The following is an 18,004-nucleotide window of genomic DNA, read 5'->3' as shown; positions in this document are numbered from 1 at the left end:
TGTGGCGGGTTTCTGTTGGTTCCTGGCGGGGGGAGAAGGTCTCTGGGGTGCAACCGGAGCGGGCGCCCCTCACGGCTGCCTCAGCCATCCCGCCTTCCCTTCCCTGCTCCCCTCAGCGATCCCGCCTTCCCTTCCCTGCTCCCCTCAGCGATCCCGCCTCCCCTTCCCTTATCCCCTCAGCGATCCCGCCTTCCCTTCCCGCTCCCCTCAGCGATCCCGCCTTCCCTTCCCGCTCCCCTCAGCGATCCCGCCTCCCCTTCCCTTATCCCCTCAGCGACCCCGCCTTCCCTTCCCGCTCCCCTCAGCGATCCCGCCTTCCCTTCCCGCTCCCCTCAGCGATCCCGCTTTCCCTTCCCGCTCCCCTCAGCGATCCCGCCTCCCCTTCCCTTATCCCCTCAGCGACCCCGCCTTCCCTTCCCGCTCCCCTCAGCGATCTCATTCCCTTCCCTGCTCCCCTCAGCGATCCCGCCTTCCCTTCCCGCTCCCCTCAGCGATCCCGCCTTCCCTTCCCTGCTTCCCTAAGCGATCCCGCCTTCCCTTCCCGCTCCCCTCAGCGATCCCGCCTTCCCTTCCCTGCTTCCCTCAGCGATCCTGCCTTCCCTTCCCGCTCCCCTCAGCGATCCCACTCCGTTCCCTGTTCCCCTCAGCGATCCCGCCTTCCCTTCCCTGCTCCCCTCAGCGATCCCGCCTTCCCTCCCGGCTGCCCTCAGACCTCCCGCCTCCCTTCCCGCTTCTCTTCTCTGCTTCCCTCCGCGATCCCGCCTCCCTTCCCTGCTCCTCTCAGAGCTCCCACCTCCCTTTCCGTTTCCCTCAGCGATCCCGCTCTTCTCTTCCTGCTCCCTCAGCGATCCCGCCTCCTTTCTCGCTTCCCTCAGAGTTCCTGCCTTCCCTCCCCTCTCCCTTCAGGGATCTCGCCTCCCCTCTCGGAGCTCCCGCCTGCCTTTCCCGATCCCCTCAGCGCTCCCGCCTTCCGCCCTTCTCTCCCTGCTCCCTCAGCGCTCCAGCCTTCCGCCCATCCCTTCCCGCCCTCCCGCCCTTTCCTGCTCAGAGCTCCCGCCTTCCCCCCGTTCCCTCTCCTCCCGCTCCAGTCGAGTTGCCTTGTCCCCTGGCTTAATTTCCTCGCCTTTTGCAAACGTAACTAAATGGTGTCAGATAAATTCTGCAACAGCAGTTGCTTAATGAAGGAAAGAACTTCTGTGTTTCAAGCAGCGCGTAGGATTACATCATCCAAATAAATATGCATCAGGCAGGCGGGGACTATGTGTTAGGAGGGCGTGTTCATGTATTTTTTACTATATAGAAGTAACTTTTTACGCTTTGGCGGGTTTTGTGGAAACCTCCGCCTTGCACCCCGGGCAAGAATAAACAGTTATGTCCTTTCCAAACTACACTGCGTGTCTTTAAAGAGCTCCTAACAAGCGCTCCCGATCCCCTCGAGAGCTCCCGCCTCCCGCCCTTCCCTTCGCGCTCCTCCCTCCTCGGGGAGGACGCTCCGCCCTCCTCCTGCCGCGCACGCGCCCTTCCCGCCCCGCCCCACGCCCGCCCGAGCGCGGGCGGATTCGAACGGGACCGCCCGCGGGATCCGCTCCCCGCGTCCCGCCGCTCTCCCCTCGTCCCGCCGCTCTCCCCGCGTCCCACCGTTCTCCCCTCGTCCCGCCGCTCTCCCCGCGTCCCACCGTTCTCCCCTCGTCCCGCCGCTCTCCCCTCGTCCCGCCGTTTTCCCCGCGTCCCACCGTTCTCCCCGCGTCCCGCCGCTCTCCCCGCGTCCCGCCGCTCCCCTGCTCCCTCTCCGGCCCCCGCGGCGCCCGGAGCGGGGGTGGCACCGGGAGAAGACTCGCGCTGGGTCCCGCGCGTCGTGAGGAGAAACGGGCGCTGCCGCCGCTGCCGCCTGTGGGGGTGATCTCGGTCCCCCCTCAGGGTGTCCTTGATCCTTCCCAGTATATCGGCTTCCCTCAGGTACGGAGTGTGGTAAAAGCGGCGGGTGTGTCTAATAGCTGATTTAGTAAAGCGCGGTGGTTCGATAGGGTTGTAAGCGAAAAGAGAAGTAAAAGCTTCGTTTCCCTGTGCGAGCCGCCGGAGGGAGCTGTGTGAGCGCTCAGTGCAGGGCCGCGGCGTTAAATGCGAGGGGTTTGTCACGTTTTATAACCTTTTTTTGTCGATTATTGCCTGTAATAGGGCTAACAATTCTATTACTATGCTCTTTTTTGTGCCTCCATACTCTGCTAACACATTTTATTTTTTTTTTAAACACACCTTTAAATATTAATCACTGATGTAATCTCCCAGAGAGAGACTTACAGAAGTCATTTGGATAAAGCCGGTATTTCTTGTTTATTTCAGTAAATTTCCAACTCCTTCATTAGTGGGCACTTCGATATAATTCCCGGTTTTATGAGGAGTTGCAGCACTGATATCGCACACTGCACTGATCTCCAGAGTTCAGGGAAATTTATTGTCTAATGTCACTCACTTTGTGCTTCCCCTCCTGCCTTCAAAATTCAGTAAGATAAAAGAGAATTACAGCATTTACTGCTTCATTTAAGTTCCCTTTCCTTCTTTGGCAGATCGGAGTCCTTCTGAAAACTCTGCTTTTGTGCGTAGTCTTAAATTACTGCCTTTGTTTTTGTTCCCCTTCAGCGTGATGGCAGAGGATATGGCATCCACAATGATGGAAGATCTCTGCTTGCACATCAACACGAAGATTTCAAATATTAAAAAGTCCTTTCAATTAAAAAAATTAGGTAAATGAGATTAACAGTGGGGGTCGGTTTGCACCCCACTTCAAGAAAAACGTTGAGGGGCTGTAGAACCGAATGGAGCTGGGAAGGGGCTGGAGCAGCAGGAGGGGCTGAGGGAGCTGGGGGGGCTCATCCTGGAGCAAAGGAGGCTCAGGGGGGACCTTCTGGCTCTGCAACTCCCTGACAGGAGGGGGGGAGCTGGGGGGGGGGGGTCGGGCTCTGCTCTCAGGGAACAAGGGACAGGAAAAGGGGAAATGGCCTCAGATTGTGCCAGGGGGGCTTAGGTTGCATACTGGGAAAAATTGCTTCATGGAAAGGGTTGTCCAGCCCTGGCACAGGCTGCTCGGGGCAGTGTTAGAGTCCCCATCCCAGGAGGGAGTTAAAAGCTGTGTGGATAATGCACTTTGGGACAGGGATTAGTGGTGGCCTTGGCAGTGCTGGGGAATGTTTGGACTCCGTGATCTTAGAGGGCTTTTCCAAATTAAATGATTCCATGAGCTCTGTTGGCTGTGTGGAGCACTGACAGTTTGACTTGCTGCTTCTCCTGGGTGGGAGGATATGGTGATTGGGGAGTGTAGATTTAGTAGGTAAGCACTGCTTGTGGAGGGGAGGGAAATGGGATTTTGTTGTGGAGTTTTTTTGTGTTGGGTTGTTTTTTTTTTTTGGAGATTTTGTGGCTTAACATTCTCTCTTTGTCAGGTGAAGGAAAATGCCTCAAACTTCATGTCCGTAAGATAGGAAAAGACATGATCTTCTTGAATGATCTCCTGGATAAAATGGAAACTGAAGTTAATCAGCAAGAAAAACTGAAGAATTTGCTACAAGTAATATTTTTTGTTGTTTTTTTATAAAATACTAAAAGATTCAAAGAAATCTTTGATAAGTGCGTAGTTGGTTTTTTTCCAGATCCTCAGTGGTGTGTTTGGATGCACGTTCTTAGAAGAGAAACTGGGGTTTGAAACAGCCTTACTGATGACATATTAAGCAGTTCTCCAGATAATGAACATTAAAAATTTTATTTTTCAAGGTTTATACACGGAATCACAGAATCACAGAATGGTTTGGGTTGGAAGAGACCTTAAAGCTTATCTTTTTCCAACCCCCTTGCCGTGGGGCAGGGACACGGTCTGCTGTCCGAGGCTCCTCCAAACCCCATCCAAAACCTGGCCTTGGACACTTCCAGGGATCCAGGGGCAGCCACAGCTGCTCTGGGCAACCTGTGCCAGGGAGGAATTTCTTTCTAATATTTAATCTAAACCTTCCCTCCTTCAGTTGGAGACCATTAGAAGCATGTCTTTACCACTGACCTTGAGAACATGTTATACATCTTTCCAAGAGCTACAAAAAACTGTTTAATTGGAATATTTATCTATTCTAGTGTGTGTCTGCAGTGCCTTCCTGTGTTAAGTCTTTGGGGAATGGGTTGTTTGGGGAATGTAGGTGAGTGTGCTGTGGTATCTCTTCGTCACTACCACCATTCCCCAGCCCAGACCTTGCTAGTTGTGTATTGTTAACGATTTGCATTTGCCTGCTCAAATTTCTCAGGCACTTTGAAGGCAAGGGCAGACACCCCTCACTCTGTTTCTCTGAGCTTTACTACTTTCTTTTGGGAAATGATGGGGTAAAGAGGCAAGATGACAGGGAGAGAGCAAAGGACACCTCTTAATAAAGCTGAAAAGTAACTTAAATTGCCCTAATTTTACTTGCTTGACGTCGGTAGGTTCAGATTTCTGATGAAGTCTCACATCAATTTCAGGAGCTCCAGCAGGCTGGTGAGAGAGATCTAAATGAAGCACAGCACCTCCTTGAACACGTTCCTCCCCACCTGCCTAAGCCAACTCAGAGCTGGTATGTGGTACATGAGCATGGGGGGTGTCAGGCTGCTCCTGGCAGTGTCTGGGTGCAGCATTGTGCAGCTCTGCTCCTTTCACTCTACACTGACTCTGAAATTTTGGGAGCCAAGGTTGTATCTGTCGATTCTTTATTTTGCTCTTGTCCAGGCTCTTGCTACCACCCTAAAAAATCCATCAGGTGAAGTCCATAAAATGGCAAGTTGTTCCAATGGAAGCTTCCAGTGGCAGGTGTGATGCAGTAGAAAGCAAGGGCTTCTATGGATGTAAACACTCCTTGCTTTAAAATCACAAACACGCTGATTTTATAACTGTAGTGCCTGTGGATTGAAGGGTGGGTAAGTGATCCCAATGCTAGGTCATTAGAACTGAAGTTCACCCCTGGCCTTCCAAACACAATTAAAAAAAAATCCTCTAACTTGATCATCTTTCTGAGGGGCTTTGAATTATCGTCGGGGGGTTTTTATTCTCCTTTCCCTGCAGCAACCTGACATTTATTTCATGACATCCCCTGCCTTGGAGAGGGCTGTGGTAAGAAGCTGTTCAGAATCAAGTAGCTCAAGTGTGAGAATGGCACACAAGTACGTGAGACAGCAGCTGGTATTCAGAAGGCTGCTAAGACATTGTAACTCTGACTGAGTTTCTCAGCTCTTTCTCTGGCCTCTTGGAATTGCTTTTTATTTATGAGTGATGTTAGTGTATGCCAGGTGGGGGTTTCTTCCAGAGTCTTAATATCTGGGGATCCCAGGACTTGTTTCTAGCCTTGTACCTTGTAAACTGCCTGATAATGGCAGTTTATCAGTCTGTTTGAACTCAGTGCTTCCAATATGTGCCCTCAATATCTCAGCATTATACCTTGGTCTGGTTCCTGATACCAGACAAGCCTCAGGCTGAAAACACTTCAGGTGTATTTCAGCAAAGCAAAAGGTTAAGTGTGTGGAAATAGGGTTCCAGAAGAGAAAAGTTAGATGTAATTTTAGTTGGCATGTAGCAATATTCTCATTGGTGTAGGTACTGCTTTTATAGAAACTTAGATTAGTCTTAGCTGGTGGAGAGATGACTTTTGCAGGAGCTTTTTCTGATTGCAGTTCTTTAGACATGAGCCCTCAGTTTAGGAAACAGTCTCTCAAAATGTGTCTAGGGGTGTCTTGTTCCTTTTCAATTTAAATGTTACTTTTTATGTGTGTGTGAGAGAATCAAAGTCCTTCAGAAATTACCGCTGGGGTTCTGCCTTTCTTGTCATAACCTACTTTCTTAATTTAGGAAACCCTTTGCCCTAAGTTTGTGTCAGCTCCTGGAAATTGTTTAGATGCAAATGAGGCTTGTTTAGTGATTGTGCCACCTCTGATATCAAAAAAATTCTTTGGGATGTTGGTTTCCCTTCCAGTCTTGTCCTGCTTGTGATCAAGAAGTTAATTGTGTTATGACTTTAGCTGGTCCTTCCTGTTCTGGACAGAACCACATATGTAAAACCAGCCAAGCTTTTCTGATAATTTTCTACAGACTGTGCTCTGCCAGCTCACAGCTGCTGTTCCGTCAGTGTCAGTTTGTTGTTGGTTTCTCCTGGGAAATAACACATTTTATGTTAATGCCATTTGGCAAAGTATGCTTTCTCCTTTTGTCCTCATCTTGTCAGTTCTTGATGTTCACCGTGTTGTGCGGTGGAGGGTCAAGGAAGTGCAAGACAGGACATAATTGATCAGAATCCACCATATCACTGCTGATAATGTTTTCAGTCCTCTTCTCCAAACCTTCCTCCACTGACCTCCTCCATCTCTGTTCCCTTATGTCCCCACATGTGTGGAGATGGGGGTACTAATGGACTGCTGAGTGACTGTCATGAGATAATGCAGAAAGCAGAGCCAGCACTTGAAGGCTGGTGAGGCAGGCCTTGAAATCCCCAGGAGAGTGAAAACACCCACGCAGATGAATTGAACGATTCATGGCTTTAGCTGTTGTTTCTCTCCTGCGTTCTTGGGGTTTTCTTTTCTTGTTTACCAGAGGAATCTCACTGAAATAAAAAGCAACTTCAACGTCTCTCAAAGCCCTTGTATCCCAGGTGTTTACTGAGAGCAGTTTATCACTATGCCAAGGCTAGATTTTGTAAACAAGCGTCAGTTCTTTCTTCTCGTCCTCCAGGTCACGGTGAACTGTGTCTATACCACGTCACTGCAGCAGTACAGGGTCAAGGGATTGGGTGGAAACACAAAGCAAAAGCACCTGGGGATGAGGAACCGTGTAGAACCATTGTTGCAGTAGGATGGATGCCAGGAGACTGGAGCGTGGGAGGAGTGAAGTTTCAAGATGTGAACTCTCTTCCCTTTGTCCTTGTTTTTATCCTTCCATTCCAAACCTACCCCCAATACCACCCAGAATCCCCCCTGCTTCGCTTTCCCTCCTCTTTGTTGACATTCCCTGCTACCTCCAAGGATGCCAGGATTCGTTTTGTTGTTGATGTTCTGATGTAAACAGATGTTTTTCAGATGTTCACATCGGAGTAGGTTTGGCTGTTGGTGCCTGGGGTTTCAGAAGGGCTCTGGGTTGTGTCAGGCTGCTCCTGTCACTGGCCAGGCCGTTTGAGAGTCCAGCAGGTGGCACTCCCTGTCCTCTCCGTGGCACTTGCCTTTCCTGGGATTGGGACACCGAGCCTGGGTGTGTCACATCAAGTGACACCTCGAATCCCAGCCCCGGGTCAGCAGACGGGGCACTGCTCTGCCGTTCGCTGGCTGTGGGGCCCCACGTCAAAAAAGAATCTCTTATGGGAAGGTCAGATCAAAGTGGAGGATCAGTTTCTTGTGCCAGGTCAGCTCTGTACTGCTTTAGTTAATTTTGTTGTACACCCCAATAATGTCTGTATGTTCCAACAGCCCAAATGCACCCTCTTTGCTGTCCTCATGCCAAGGAGCCTCTAGGTGGGTGGCTGGGAAATCACTCTGGGTTTGAGGCTCTGAGCTGAGCCTTTAGAGGAAAAATAATGCTCTAATAACCACTCAGAGCAGGAAATTCTTTGACTTTGGGAATCTTGCAAAAAAAAAAAAAAAGAAAATATGAAAAAAATCACAGTCTGCTGGGTGTTGTTGAATTTCTTTACTTCAAAAGACTAATGGATGAGTCAGGCTTTCCAAGATTTGAACTTGTTTCAAAGAGCTCTGAAGTATTTCAAATCTGCAGCTCTGTGCTGTGGTTCATCTGATAAAAAGCCAGGCCTGGTGTTCTGTGAAATGTAATGGTACATTGAATTCTGAGCTGCACCGTGCTGTGCTTGGACTGCTTCCAACTCACCTGCCAGCAGTCTTTGTAGCAGAGAAACCAAGAGCTGTAATGCAGTCACCTGAAGGGTGCAGTCTGAAATGGGGAGTAGGCTTGCTTTATTTATTTCTGTTTTGCAGAATATCATTAATTCTGTTCATCCAGCTTAACAGATGGATTAGGATTTACATCTCTGAGTGAGCAGACTCCATAATGTAATGGAATTCTCCTTACTACTTGTCTGCTGTTTATACACTTAATATTCATTCATTTCACAGCGTCACCGTGCCAACTGTGAAACACGAAGGACAAACAAAAGTGGCAGAACCTGAACCTGCTAAGAAACCTGCAAAAGAGAAAAGAGTCATTAAAGAAATACCGTTAATAATGGCAGAAGAATTTGAGGCTGTTCCTGCGTAAGTAAGCGTGGCTTTCCTTACACCCTGCCACGTCAGTTTGGGTGGCAAACACAGGTTTGGGAACGTGACCTCTTGCAGAACTGGGACTGACACAGATGGCTTGAAACTTTAAATATTCCGCAGGGTGAGACACCACGATAATAGCTCCAAATAGTTGAAATGCAGCACTGGCAAGCCTGAAAATGAAATTAATAGAGTCTTCCCTTTTATTGGGAAGATCAGAACTAATCAGTTAAAACCCAAACTTCTTATTGCAAAAGTCACTGTAATTGTGTGAACAGAAATTTATTAGCTAACAGGTGAATTCTCTTCTTGTTTTGAGGACTTACAGGAAAAAAAAAAAAAAGAGCCATGATCTCATAAGATGAAAGGTTTGTTTACAGCTAGAAGGAAAAATAATCATAAATGCTGGTTTTATTTGAACCAGTTATTGGTTTCTGGAACTTCAGTTCTTGATTTATCAATCTGTTTTCAAATAGCAAAGGAAATCAAACTTGTTTCAAGGAGAAAACGCTTTGCACTGAAATTCCCAAATTTCTTCAACAGAAAGCTGTGGGTATTTTTCCCTAACATCGGGACCTGATTCATGGATATCCTTGTCTGAAGTCTGTCTTGTAGGAATAACTTTTTCTAAATGGCTTTTTGGGGGCAAGGATAAATATTTCTGCAAAAAAGGAGAAATTTCTCTAAGGCTAAACTGTTATTGAGGCTCTAGATTCGGTGTGTTCCCTCACAACACCCGTTTCAATATGAAATATGTTTTTGAGTCTGTATTTTGCTTGAGGCTTTCCAGTAGTTTTTCCTGCAGCTTTCAAAATTTTCGGGTGAGTCGTGTCCGTTTTCTTTCTTATCCTGAATGTTGAGCTAATGATAAAGGACTTCTGGTTACCTCTTAAAAGAGCATGCACCTGGTACTTTTTATTCTGCAGATCACCTCTAGTATTTTTTATATTTACTCCCTGAGGTAGTTCTCTCCTGATAAAATTATGGAAGGGTAAAGCCGGGGCATGGGAGTCTTTGGTGTTTATCTCTGCTCTGGCAAGAGAAGTAGACACAGACCATTCCAAGTAGACATTATTTTAACTTCCACTTAAAGCTATGGTCTTCCACATCACAGGGCAGGCAGTTGTGGCACTTGGGGGACATGGGTTAGTGGTGGCCTTGGCAGTGCTGGGGAAAGGGTTGGACTTGATGATGTCAGAGGGCTTTTCCAGCCTACAGGATTCTGTGATCATCCTTGAAAACAGAAGGTTTTCCTCTGCTGTTCACGGACACAGAGGATGGGGACAGAGGCCAGATGGATCCTTTTCCTGCTCATTGCAGGCTTATAGAGAGGTTATATCTTAGACTGTGCTGGTGGAGCTCTAGAAATAATTTTATTCAGCTGGGAAAAGCATGTTTGTTCTGTGGAGGAAGATTTACATGAATTTACATAGATCTATTAATCTACCAGTATTACTGTTGCCTGGCAATGTTGTAGTACAAGATTGAGGGAGTACTTGTGATTTCACACACTGTTTGATCAAATCTAAGCAGCAAACATTTGTGACCCAAATTTTCTTGCACCAAACATATTCCCTTGGATGAACAAGGATTGGGTTCAGATCCCAGTTCTCCAGGTCAGCACTGGTTCTGACCTAGGATCACAGTTGGACTCGATGATCTTAAAGGTTCTTTCCATCCCAAACAATTATGTGATTCTATTCTGTGGTCAGAGACTTGCAAATTGTCTTACCCTTCAAATCTGTTCCAGAAAGGCATTTTTTTGAGGAAGAGAAAGGAAATTTCTTGGTATCCGTCTCAGTTAACGCTGAGTTCAAGGCAAAGGAAGAAGCTTTCTTTATTCTGTGTCTAAAATTCTTGCTGCTTTCTAAAATGTTTACCGCTTAAAATATTTTAGAATCTGCACATTCATTATAACTCTCGAGTTTCAGGAGATGGTAACTTGAGGGAATATGTTTCTCTTAGCCTAAGCATTTTTTAGGGAGCAGGTGGTGGCCATTAAGAGGTTTATCTCTTTTAGTGTGGTATATATGTGGTACACTGATGCTCTTCTTTTCTCTGAGGAGCACATCACTGTGCTTTGGTTTTCATACCTATGGAAAAAAATGCTTCGAAAAAGGGCTTCTGTGGATTAAAAAAAGAAATTGGGTCACTTGTTTTGTTTTTGTTTTTTTTTTTTTAAAGGAAGATTTCTGAGTTTTGCTGTTTTTGGAATAGTGATGCAGATTTTAAAGTTATTTTAAATCTAAATTAAATGGCCGGATTTTGAAATTCTCAGCTTCGTATTTTTATGTTAGTGTATGTATGGACTGAAATAAATGTCAGCATTTACAGGTTTTCCAGCCGTGGTTGGGTAGAAACATGAGAGGGCTATGAAACAGCTGGGGTTTTTATGATCCTTAGTTACGCACAGAATAAAAATTCCGCTTGGTTTTGACAGAGTTTAATTTCAGACTAAAGCATCTTGGATGCCCGAGGGCCTTCTCACAGCCCTTGTTTCTTGGGTTTAGGCAACCCAATCCTGCTTGTCTGTTTCAGCCTCAGGGTGGGTTGAGGTGCTCCCTTGGCTTTGTTAAGTGTGTTCACTGAGTGTCTATTGATAGTGGGAGCACAGGAATTTAGATTCAGGTATTTTATACCTCTGGGCTTAGCCTTCATAGCTCTCCACGTTCCCCCGTGCCTAAGGGAGGCAGACAGAGCAATAAATAGCAGTTAATGCATACAGGCAAAGCCTTCCTGTGGTTGTAGGATGTGTTGTTTATGCTGTGGCTGCATCTCAGGGGTGGTAGTGCTGGTTTTATTTCTGTGCAAAGTAGATCGTTTTTATAATTATGAAGCGGCTGCACATCCAACTTCGGTTTAGTCGAAGAAGTATCCATAAAGCTGAAAGCTGGCTTCGAGTAACTTCGTGGCAACTGAGTTTCAAACTCAGTCTGAACTAAGAGCAGTTACTTTGAATTCGGGAGGTTTTACACACCTCGTTTGGACCTGGCAGCAGGGGCTGGCTGTTAATTGAAACCTACAGCAAACACTTACTTTTAGTTGGTAAAAAAAATCCTGCCCACATTCTCGTTTGGAATATTGAACTTGTACTTGATTAGCCACTTCCTCTTTAAATTCTCTGTATGTTTTCCAAAGACCTTTGGTTTGCTGTAGCAACTGAATGATGGTCACAGGATAATTCAGGTTGGCCTGGCTCTTACTGCCATGTTTTCTGGGGGGTCGTGTTGTTATTTCAGCTTCAGATTTCATTTTTATATAATGGCTTTTCAGTTTGCAGCACTGTTCCTTTTCCTTAAAGGCATGCCTTTACATCTATAAATACTGAATAGCCTCACTTGCAAATTATCCCAGTGTTCTAGCTTTTCCACATCACTTTGGTTTTATCTTCTGTGCTTCCTGTACCTCTAGGCTGTTATCAACAGATCTTATTCTTCTAGCAGTGGTTTTATGAAATGCTCTGAAAGTTCAAAAGTGGACCTTACTGGTGCAGAACGGTGCCTGCACAGCTCAGTAGGCTGCACAATGAAATGTAGAAGACAACACAAAACTGGTAGTTCTTCAAAAAAAGCCCACCAAATAAAAGGATGTGAGATCAAACACAGGTTATTTGTGGTGATGATATGAACCAAGCTGTGCTCTTAGGCAAACACATTTCATTTCATGCGATGTTTTCTGCGAAGTCACTTGATTTTTCTGTGTTTGTAGTTTAAGTGGCACGGTATAAAAGCAACTTTTATTCCATTTTGAAAGACTTTTTACAGCTTCAACACTGGATGTATTTTACTTCATTTAGATTTCTAGTATTTCGTTTTTCTCGTTTAGAATTTGTCGTGGCTTTTTTTACCTTCAAGACTGTTAAACAATCAAGGAAATGAACAGAATTAACTGCTACATTTATTCATTAACACAGAGCGGAGGAAACTGCCTCTGACTAGGAATGGCTCGTTCAGTTAAGGCTGACGAAAGAGGAAAAATAAACAAGGAACTTTGCGGCTTTCTGGTTACTGATTTTTATTTCTATTTGTAGGTATCTGAAAGGTCGTTTAGCGTATGATCAGATTAATGCAGTTGTTCAAGAGATTAACAAGGCTGTCGTGGAGAAGTACAAGATCATGCATCGGCCTTTGAAATCTATGTGTTTTGCAGTCAGAAATCTCTACAACAGGTTCATACAAGAAGAAACTAAAGATACTAAAGGTATTTCTTTTTTTTTTTTTCCCCCCTTTTTTAGTGTCTAATTCGTAACACTTGGATGTTGCAGCACAAGTATAACAATACTGGACTTTTTTTTCCAATATTTGTGACTGAAGAGTTATCCCACAACTGATTTGGTCACTTTTTGTGTGTTTTCACTGAAAACATGTCATTTCCATGGCGTGTCGTGGCAGAAACTTTGAGTGCACGAAGATTTAGTTTGGAAATCATTACAAGTTCTGGAAACTCACAGTTTGATAAACAAAACATATGAACTGTGTTTTCAGTTTTTAAGCTAGAATGGACATAAACTATTGAAAATTTGTTCTGAAGCTGGGATGTCTGACTAATCAATTGTCCTGCAGTGGCTTTGTGGGAGAGACAGGTCCATCTGACAATCTTAAGAAGTATTCTTCTCTTAAAAGCATAGAGGGAGTGAAAATCAACCAAAATACCTTTCCCTCAATTGAAAAGAAAGTTTTGCTTGCAGGTTAGTTTTTCGAAAAATATGTAGCATGGTAAATCTCTGATATTAAAATTCCCTTTTTGACATTCCTTTCCTTCTGAGAACAAGTATGTAGTTATTCCTGGAGGGGTGTACTGCACATGCCAAACTTGGCCATGTCCTTAGAATGCCCTCATGCTTCCAAGTTCAGACATAAAGAGTGGAGCAAACTCTCTTCTGTCACACAGAAAAAGAACTTTCTCTGACAACGCCTTGGCACCCACCTCCCTGTTTTTGGCCTGGACAGAATGTGAGAACATTCTGCCCTGAGCACTCACTGTGTACTCAGGAGGCACTTCATGACAAACTGCAACTTGTTCTTGCTTTGGTTTTGTTACTGTTCAAGACTCTCAGTGTTACAGTATGGTGATTACATCACTCACTTCTGGATTCTAAATGCAGCTTTTCTGCAGGGAAGGATTGTGATCTGATGGACCTGCCTGTCACTTTATTTTGAGACCTATAGGATAAGCATAGGATCATGGATTAGTTTGGGTTGGAAGGGACCTGCAAGATCGTCTCATTCCACCCCCTGCCATGGGCAGGGACACTTTCCACTATCCCAAGTTGCTCCAAACCACGTCCAGCCTGGTCTTGGACACTTCCAAGGATCCAGGGGCAGCCACAGCTTCTCTGGACAACCTGTGCCAGGGCCTCCCCCCCCTCACAGCCAGGAATTCCTTCCCAATATCCCATCTAACCCTGCCCTCTGGCAGTGGGAAGCCATTCCCCCTTGTCCTGTCCCTCCATCCCTTGTCCAAAGTTGTTAGCTTGTCCTCCAGCTCTCCTGGAGCCCCTTTAGGCACTGGAAGGGGCTCTCAGGTCTCCCTGAAGCCTTCTCTTCTCCAGGTGAACCCCTCCAGCCCTCAGAGCATCTCCGTGGCCTCCTCTGGACTGGCTCCAGCAGCTCTGTATCTTTCTTACATTGGGGTCCCAGGGCAGGACACAGGACTCCAGGTGGGGTCTCACGTGTCATACAGAGGTCAGTGTTTAAAGGACTTTATTGAAATCATACTAAACACATGCAGCTGGATAACTTCATGTGACTGGCTTCTGATTTGGGCTCCAATGGTTTGGTTTCTCTAGACATGTTCTGCCTCAGTCTAACAACATCTTATATTAATCTGGGATTTCTTAAAATACTTGCTTCATCACCCTTAATTTACAGCATATTTTTGGTTTAACTGTTTCTGTCCTTAGAACTATAGTAAGGAGTTTGATCCCGTGGTTACTGGGACAGGCTAAACACTAGGAAGGCCCTCCTAGGCCTGGGATGCTGCTCCACGATCCACAGGAGCGTTGACAGCAGTGAAGAAACCTTTCTAGCAACTTGACAAAGCTACAGGTAGTCAGAGAGAAATTTCTGCCAGAAATTTGGGGGTTTTAAATCTGAAAGACTGAGGTGTTTCGTTTCTTCAAGCACCCGAGAGACAGCCTTATTTTCTTGTTTGTGTTGGAAAGTTGGACATTCAGCATCTGATAGAACGTGTGTGTTTGTGTGGTGGGTTGTTTTGTTTAGGGGTTTTTTTTGTGACTAATCATCCAGAAAGTCTAGAGAAAAGGTCTGGCAGGCTGTCAGACAGTTCTTATCTGGCCAGCACAAAATGATTAAATGTCTTTATCCATTGCATTTTTCAGGATGAGTTGTGCATTCATTGATTTGTTTGCTTAAATCTCTACTGTGAGTGACCCTCTACTTAGAATTCCCAGAGTTTCCCATCCTGGGCTGATTGCCAGCTGACCTGTTCTCTGATTTCAAGATGAGAAAAGATGCTGCCTGATTCATCAGGGTAAATTCCAGCCACTAAGGTGATTCAGGGAGTTTAGCTGGTTGTTTAGTGCATGGACCAAACCACCACCCTTCATCCAGCTCTGGCTTCTTCCTAAAAAAGATCCTACTATGCTGAATGTTGCTGCCCTGAATTCTGGTCAAATATAAGAAGAAATCTTGCCAAAATTCAGTACATTCTGGTGTTCCCCTGATATAACAGACTAACCAGTATGCAGGCTATCCCTGGGCTCCTAACACTTTGGGTTTAATGCCCTGTTACCAGAACTTGTAAATGGTCTCTATCCGATGGTACTCGTATTTTAAGCAGTTATGCAGGTTTTCTTCTTTTCCTGGTAAACAAACTTCACACTTCTTATCTGTATGGGAATTCAGTGGTGTTACAAGCTCAGAGATTACAGCATAGTTTCCTGTTTGGGAGAGATCTAGATTTGGACAGTTATTGTCTCTGAAAGATTCTGCTTTCTATTAGACATGTGTCACCAACTCTCAAAGTGTACCAGTCTGTGAGAAAACACTACCTGTTATTCTTCTGCTCTGGCTAAAGAATATTTTGGGGAACATTATGCTTATAAATACTCTGGGACCTTAATCCTTTACTGGCAGCTTCAGCTTTCCAGCTTGGATTAGCTGTATTCTCTCCAGTTAAACTGGAAGGACCTTCTAATATCTTTAATGGAGCATCTCTTTTTTCTGTTGTCTTAGATGTCACTGCCTCTGCCTTAAAGGATAAATTGAGGAGGGAGAATGCTATCTTATTTTTCCAAGCTGAAACACCCCCACTCCTGTGTCTTCCTTCTCATTAAACTTGGAGTCGCTTCCTTCTACCTTCCCTCCTTAAAGATAATTGGACATTTCCTTCTTATGCCTCAATTAGCACATCCCTGGTTTCAGATTGCTTTTCTTTCTTACAGTTTTGTGGAGATACATGGTTAGAGCCTTGTGCCATGTTACAGGAAGCATTAAATATACAGCCTTTTTACTAGGTCTGTAATTATCTCCTATCTGAGCAGTGGAAAAAGACTTTCTGAGTATGAAATCACAGCCATGGAATATAGCTACAGAGTGCTTAAAATTGTGGAGTCATTTAGGCTGGAACAGGCCTCTAAAAGATAACAAATTCCAACCACCATCCCAGCACCGTGTTCACCACTAAAACATGTCCTCAGTTGCCACATCCTCGCATTTTTTGAACACTTCCAGGGATGGTGCCTCCACCACTGCCCTGGGCAGCCTGAATTGTAATGAGAATTTCCTTATGGAATTAGTTAATCAGCTACAAGAAGGCATGAGCTGCCAGCTCTGTCTGATGCAGGACCCTCCTGTGCCATTTTCTTAGAGGCTGCAGGGAGGATGCTGTTTCTGTGGTTAGTCTTTTTCTTGCATTTCCTTAAGTAATGAAGAACTACTCTTTTCCAAATCGGATGGAGGTCAAAGGAATGGTGGGCTGCATGGCTCTGATGTATGCAGGGCCCTGTCCTCCTTTTTGCAAAGAGCCAATTCCAGAACTTGTGTTCCTGCCGGGAGACAGAGCTCACTGAGCGGGGCCTGAGGATGATGCAGGGTGTCTGAACTTCATGGGAAGGCTGGTAATTCTCTTTCTGATGACAAATTTATAAAGTAGAACGAAGTTCCTGAGATGGCGTGAGGCCTTCCTACTGCTGATGGCAGCTTTTCCGTCAGAATTGTTAGGAAAAGGTGGCGTTCTCACTTGTGAAACGTTAAAAGTGCATCCTGTCCTTTCTCTGGCAAAATCACTATTTGTTTTCCAGGTGAATTTTTTATTGTGGAGGCTGATATCAAGGCGTTCACCCAGCTGAAGCTGGACAAGCGCTTCCACAGCATCCTGAGCATCCTGAGGCACTGCCACAGAGTGAGAGAAGTTCGTGGCTCAAACCTGGTCCGCTACATCATCTGCTAACGAGCTTCCCATGGTCTGCCTGCCTGCCTGTGTGCACTCCTTTCCAGCTCTCTTGTTTTCTGAAAGGCAGGAGTGAGGAAAGAGGGGCAGTATCAAACGGCCTTGAGGTTATTTGAGTTTTGTTTTGAAAAGTTGAGGGGAACTACTCTCTTTTGGTAAGTTACAAATTCAAACCAGAAAGGCAACTGGTTACAGGCAGCTTTAATCACATTTTCATGTCAGCACATGAAAGTTAAATGCTCTGCATGTTAATAATTTTCTTTTTGTGTTTATGAGTTGGAGATTGTATTAAAGACTCTGGGGCTACTCAAAGGAAGCATTTGTGGTTTTTTTTTCTTAATGCCTCTAACCAAGTTCCAGATTTCCTTTTTTTAATATTTCTTCTTATTATTCTAATTGTATGTTTTGGAGTTTTCTGCGTCAGCAGGTTGACTTTTCTTCCTGTGCCATTTACTTTGTGATTTATGTAGGTTTAACTTTGAAAGTTGTAGGGAAGAAGCAAGAAGAGCCTCGGCCAGGCCCAGAGGAACCACGTCCACGTGAAAAGTGAGCACTTTGTAAGGAGAGGTCCCACATGTGGAACAGTTATGGCAGCCCTGAAAAGGAGCTTGATGGGCAAACAAGACTGAGAGACAGGAGTCTAATGTTTTAATTAATGGTATAATTGGGGGAGATGATCAGGGCCATGTGGGACAGGGCTCGGAGCAACCTAGTCTAATGAAAGGTGTTCCTGTCCATGGCAGGGGGTGAAATGAGATGGGCTTTAAGGTCTCTTCCAACCCAAGCCATTCTGGGATTCTGTGAGACCTGTTCTTAATGATTAAAACTTGCTGTTCTCAAAACATTTGATTCCTTGCAGAAAAAAGATGAAATTATATGATGGTGTTCACCCAGTGGGTGGTTGCCACTGACAGTGGTTTTTTTATACTTAGGTGGAGGCTGGGATCCTTGGGATTGCCTTTTCCTTTTGTTGGATATTAAAAACCAAAACCTTATACTATAGAACATAACCTTGGTTTTGTCTATTCACTGTGAAGTCCTGAGAGTTTCATCTAAAGTTTTTTTTCTGTTCCGGTATCACTGAACAGTTTTTTCTTTCTTTAATTTTTACTTTCCTAGTACTTGTTTTGGTCTGGGTAAGCTTGATTGCTGCATGACTTTTTTTTTTTATTTTTTTTTAACTCCTTCTTATGTTTTGTTGCGGGGATTGCAATCTGTGCTTAACTAGGTGTTGGTTAACAGCTTTCAGTCTGCTACTATGGAGTTTTTAATTTTCTAAACTATTTTCCCTCGGGCATATTCTCGCAAATGTGCTCGTTATTTTTAATTGCCT

At 45.2% G+C, this 18,004-nt stretch overlaps 1 protein-coding gene across 2 annotated transcripts; it reads left to right on the top strand.

The window, feature by feature from the left end:
- Nucleotides 1–1,545: 1,545 nt before the first annotated feature.
- Nucleotides 1,546–16,983, top strand: SKA1 (spindle and kinetochore associated complex subunit 1). 2 transcript variants are annotated; one of them, XM_032675698.1, is made up of 7 exons: nucleotides 1,546–1,956; nucleotides 2,638–2,741; nucleotides 3,438–3,562; nucleotides 4,495–4,586; nucleotides 8,116–8,253; nucleotides 12,290–12,459; nucleotides 16,523–16,983. In XM_032675698.1, the coding sequence occupies exons 2-7, from the start codon at nucleotides 2,642–2,644 to the stop codon at nucleotides 16,669–16,671; spliced, it is 774 nt and encodes a 257-aa protein (XP_032531589.1). In that variant the 5' UTR covers nucleotides 1,546–1,956; nucleotides 2,638–2,641; the 3' UTR covers nucleotides 16,672–16,983. The 2 variants fall into 2 exon arrangements, with proteins under 2 accessions (XP_032531589.1, XP_032531590.1); XM_032675699.1 differs by lacking the exon at nucleotides 1,546–1,956 and adding an exon at nucleotides 2,007–2,127.
- The last annotated feature ends 1,021 nt before the right edge of the window (nucleotides 16,984–18,004 follow it).

Source organism: Chiroxiphia lanceolata, chromosome Z (genome assembly GCF_009829145.1).
Source record: "Chiroxiphia lanceolata isolate bChiLan1 chromosome Z, bChiLan1.pri, whole genome shotgun sequence".
NCBI classification, from domain to species: Eukaryota; Metazoa; Chordata; class Aves; order Passeriformes; family Pipridae; genus Chiroxiphia; species Chiroxiphia lanceolata.
Note: the sequence above shows the minus strand (reverse complement) of the source record. Positions and strands in the feature narration are given on the sequence as shown.

Excerpts from the sequence above, each read along its gene's own strand:
- SKA1 (XM_032675698.1), top strand. The coding sequence starts at position 2,642 with ATGGCAGAGGATATGGCATCCACAATGATGGAAGATCTCTGCTTGCAC. Across the intron at positions 3,563-4,494 it reads AACTGAAGAATTTGCTACAA|GAGCTCCAGCAGGCTGGTGA; the intron begins GTAATATTTTTT and ends CATCAATTTCAG. Across the intron at positions 4,587-8,115 it reads CCTAAGCCAACTCAGAGCTG|CGTCACCGTGCCAACTGTGA; the intron begins GTATGTGGTACA and ends TTCATTTCACAG.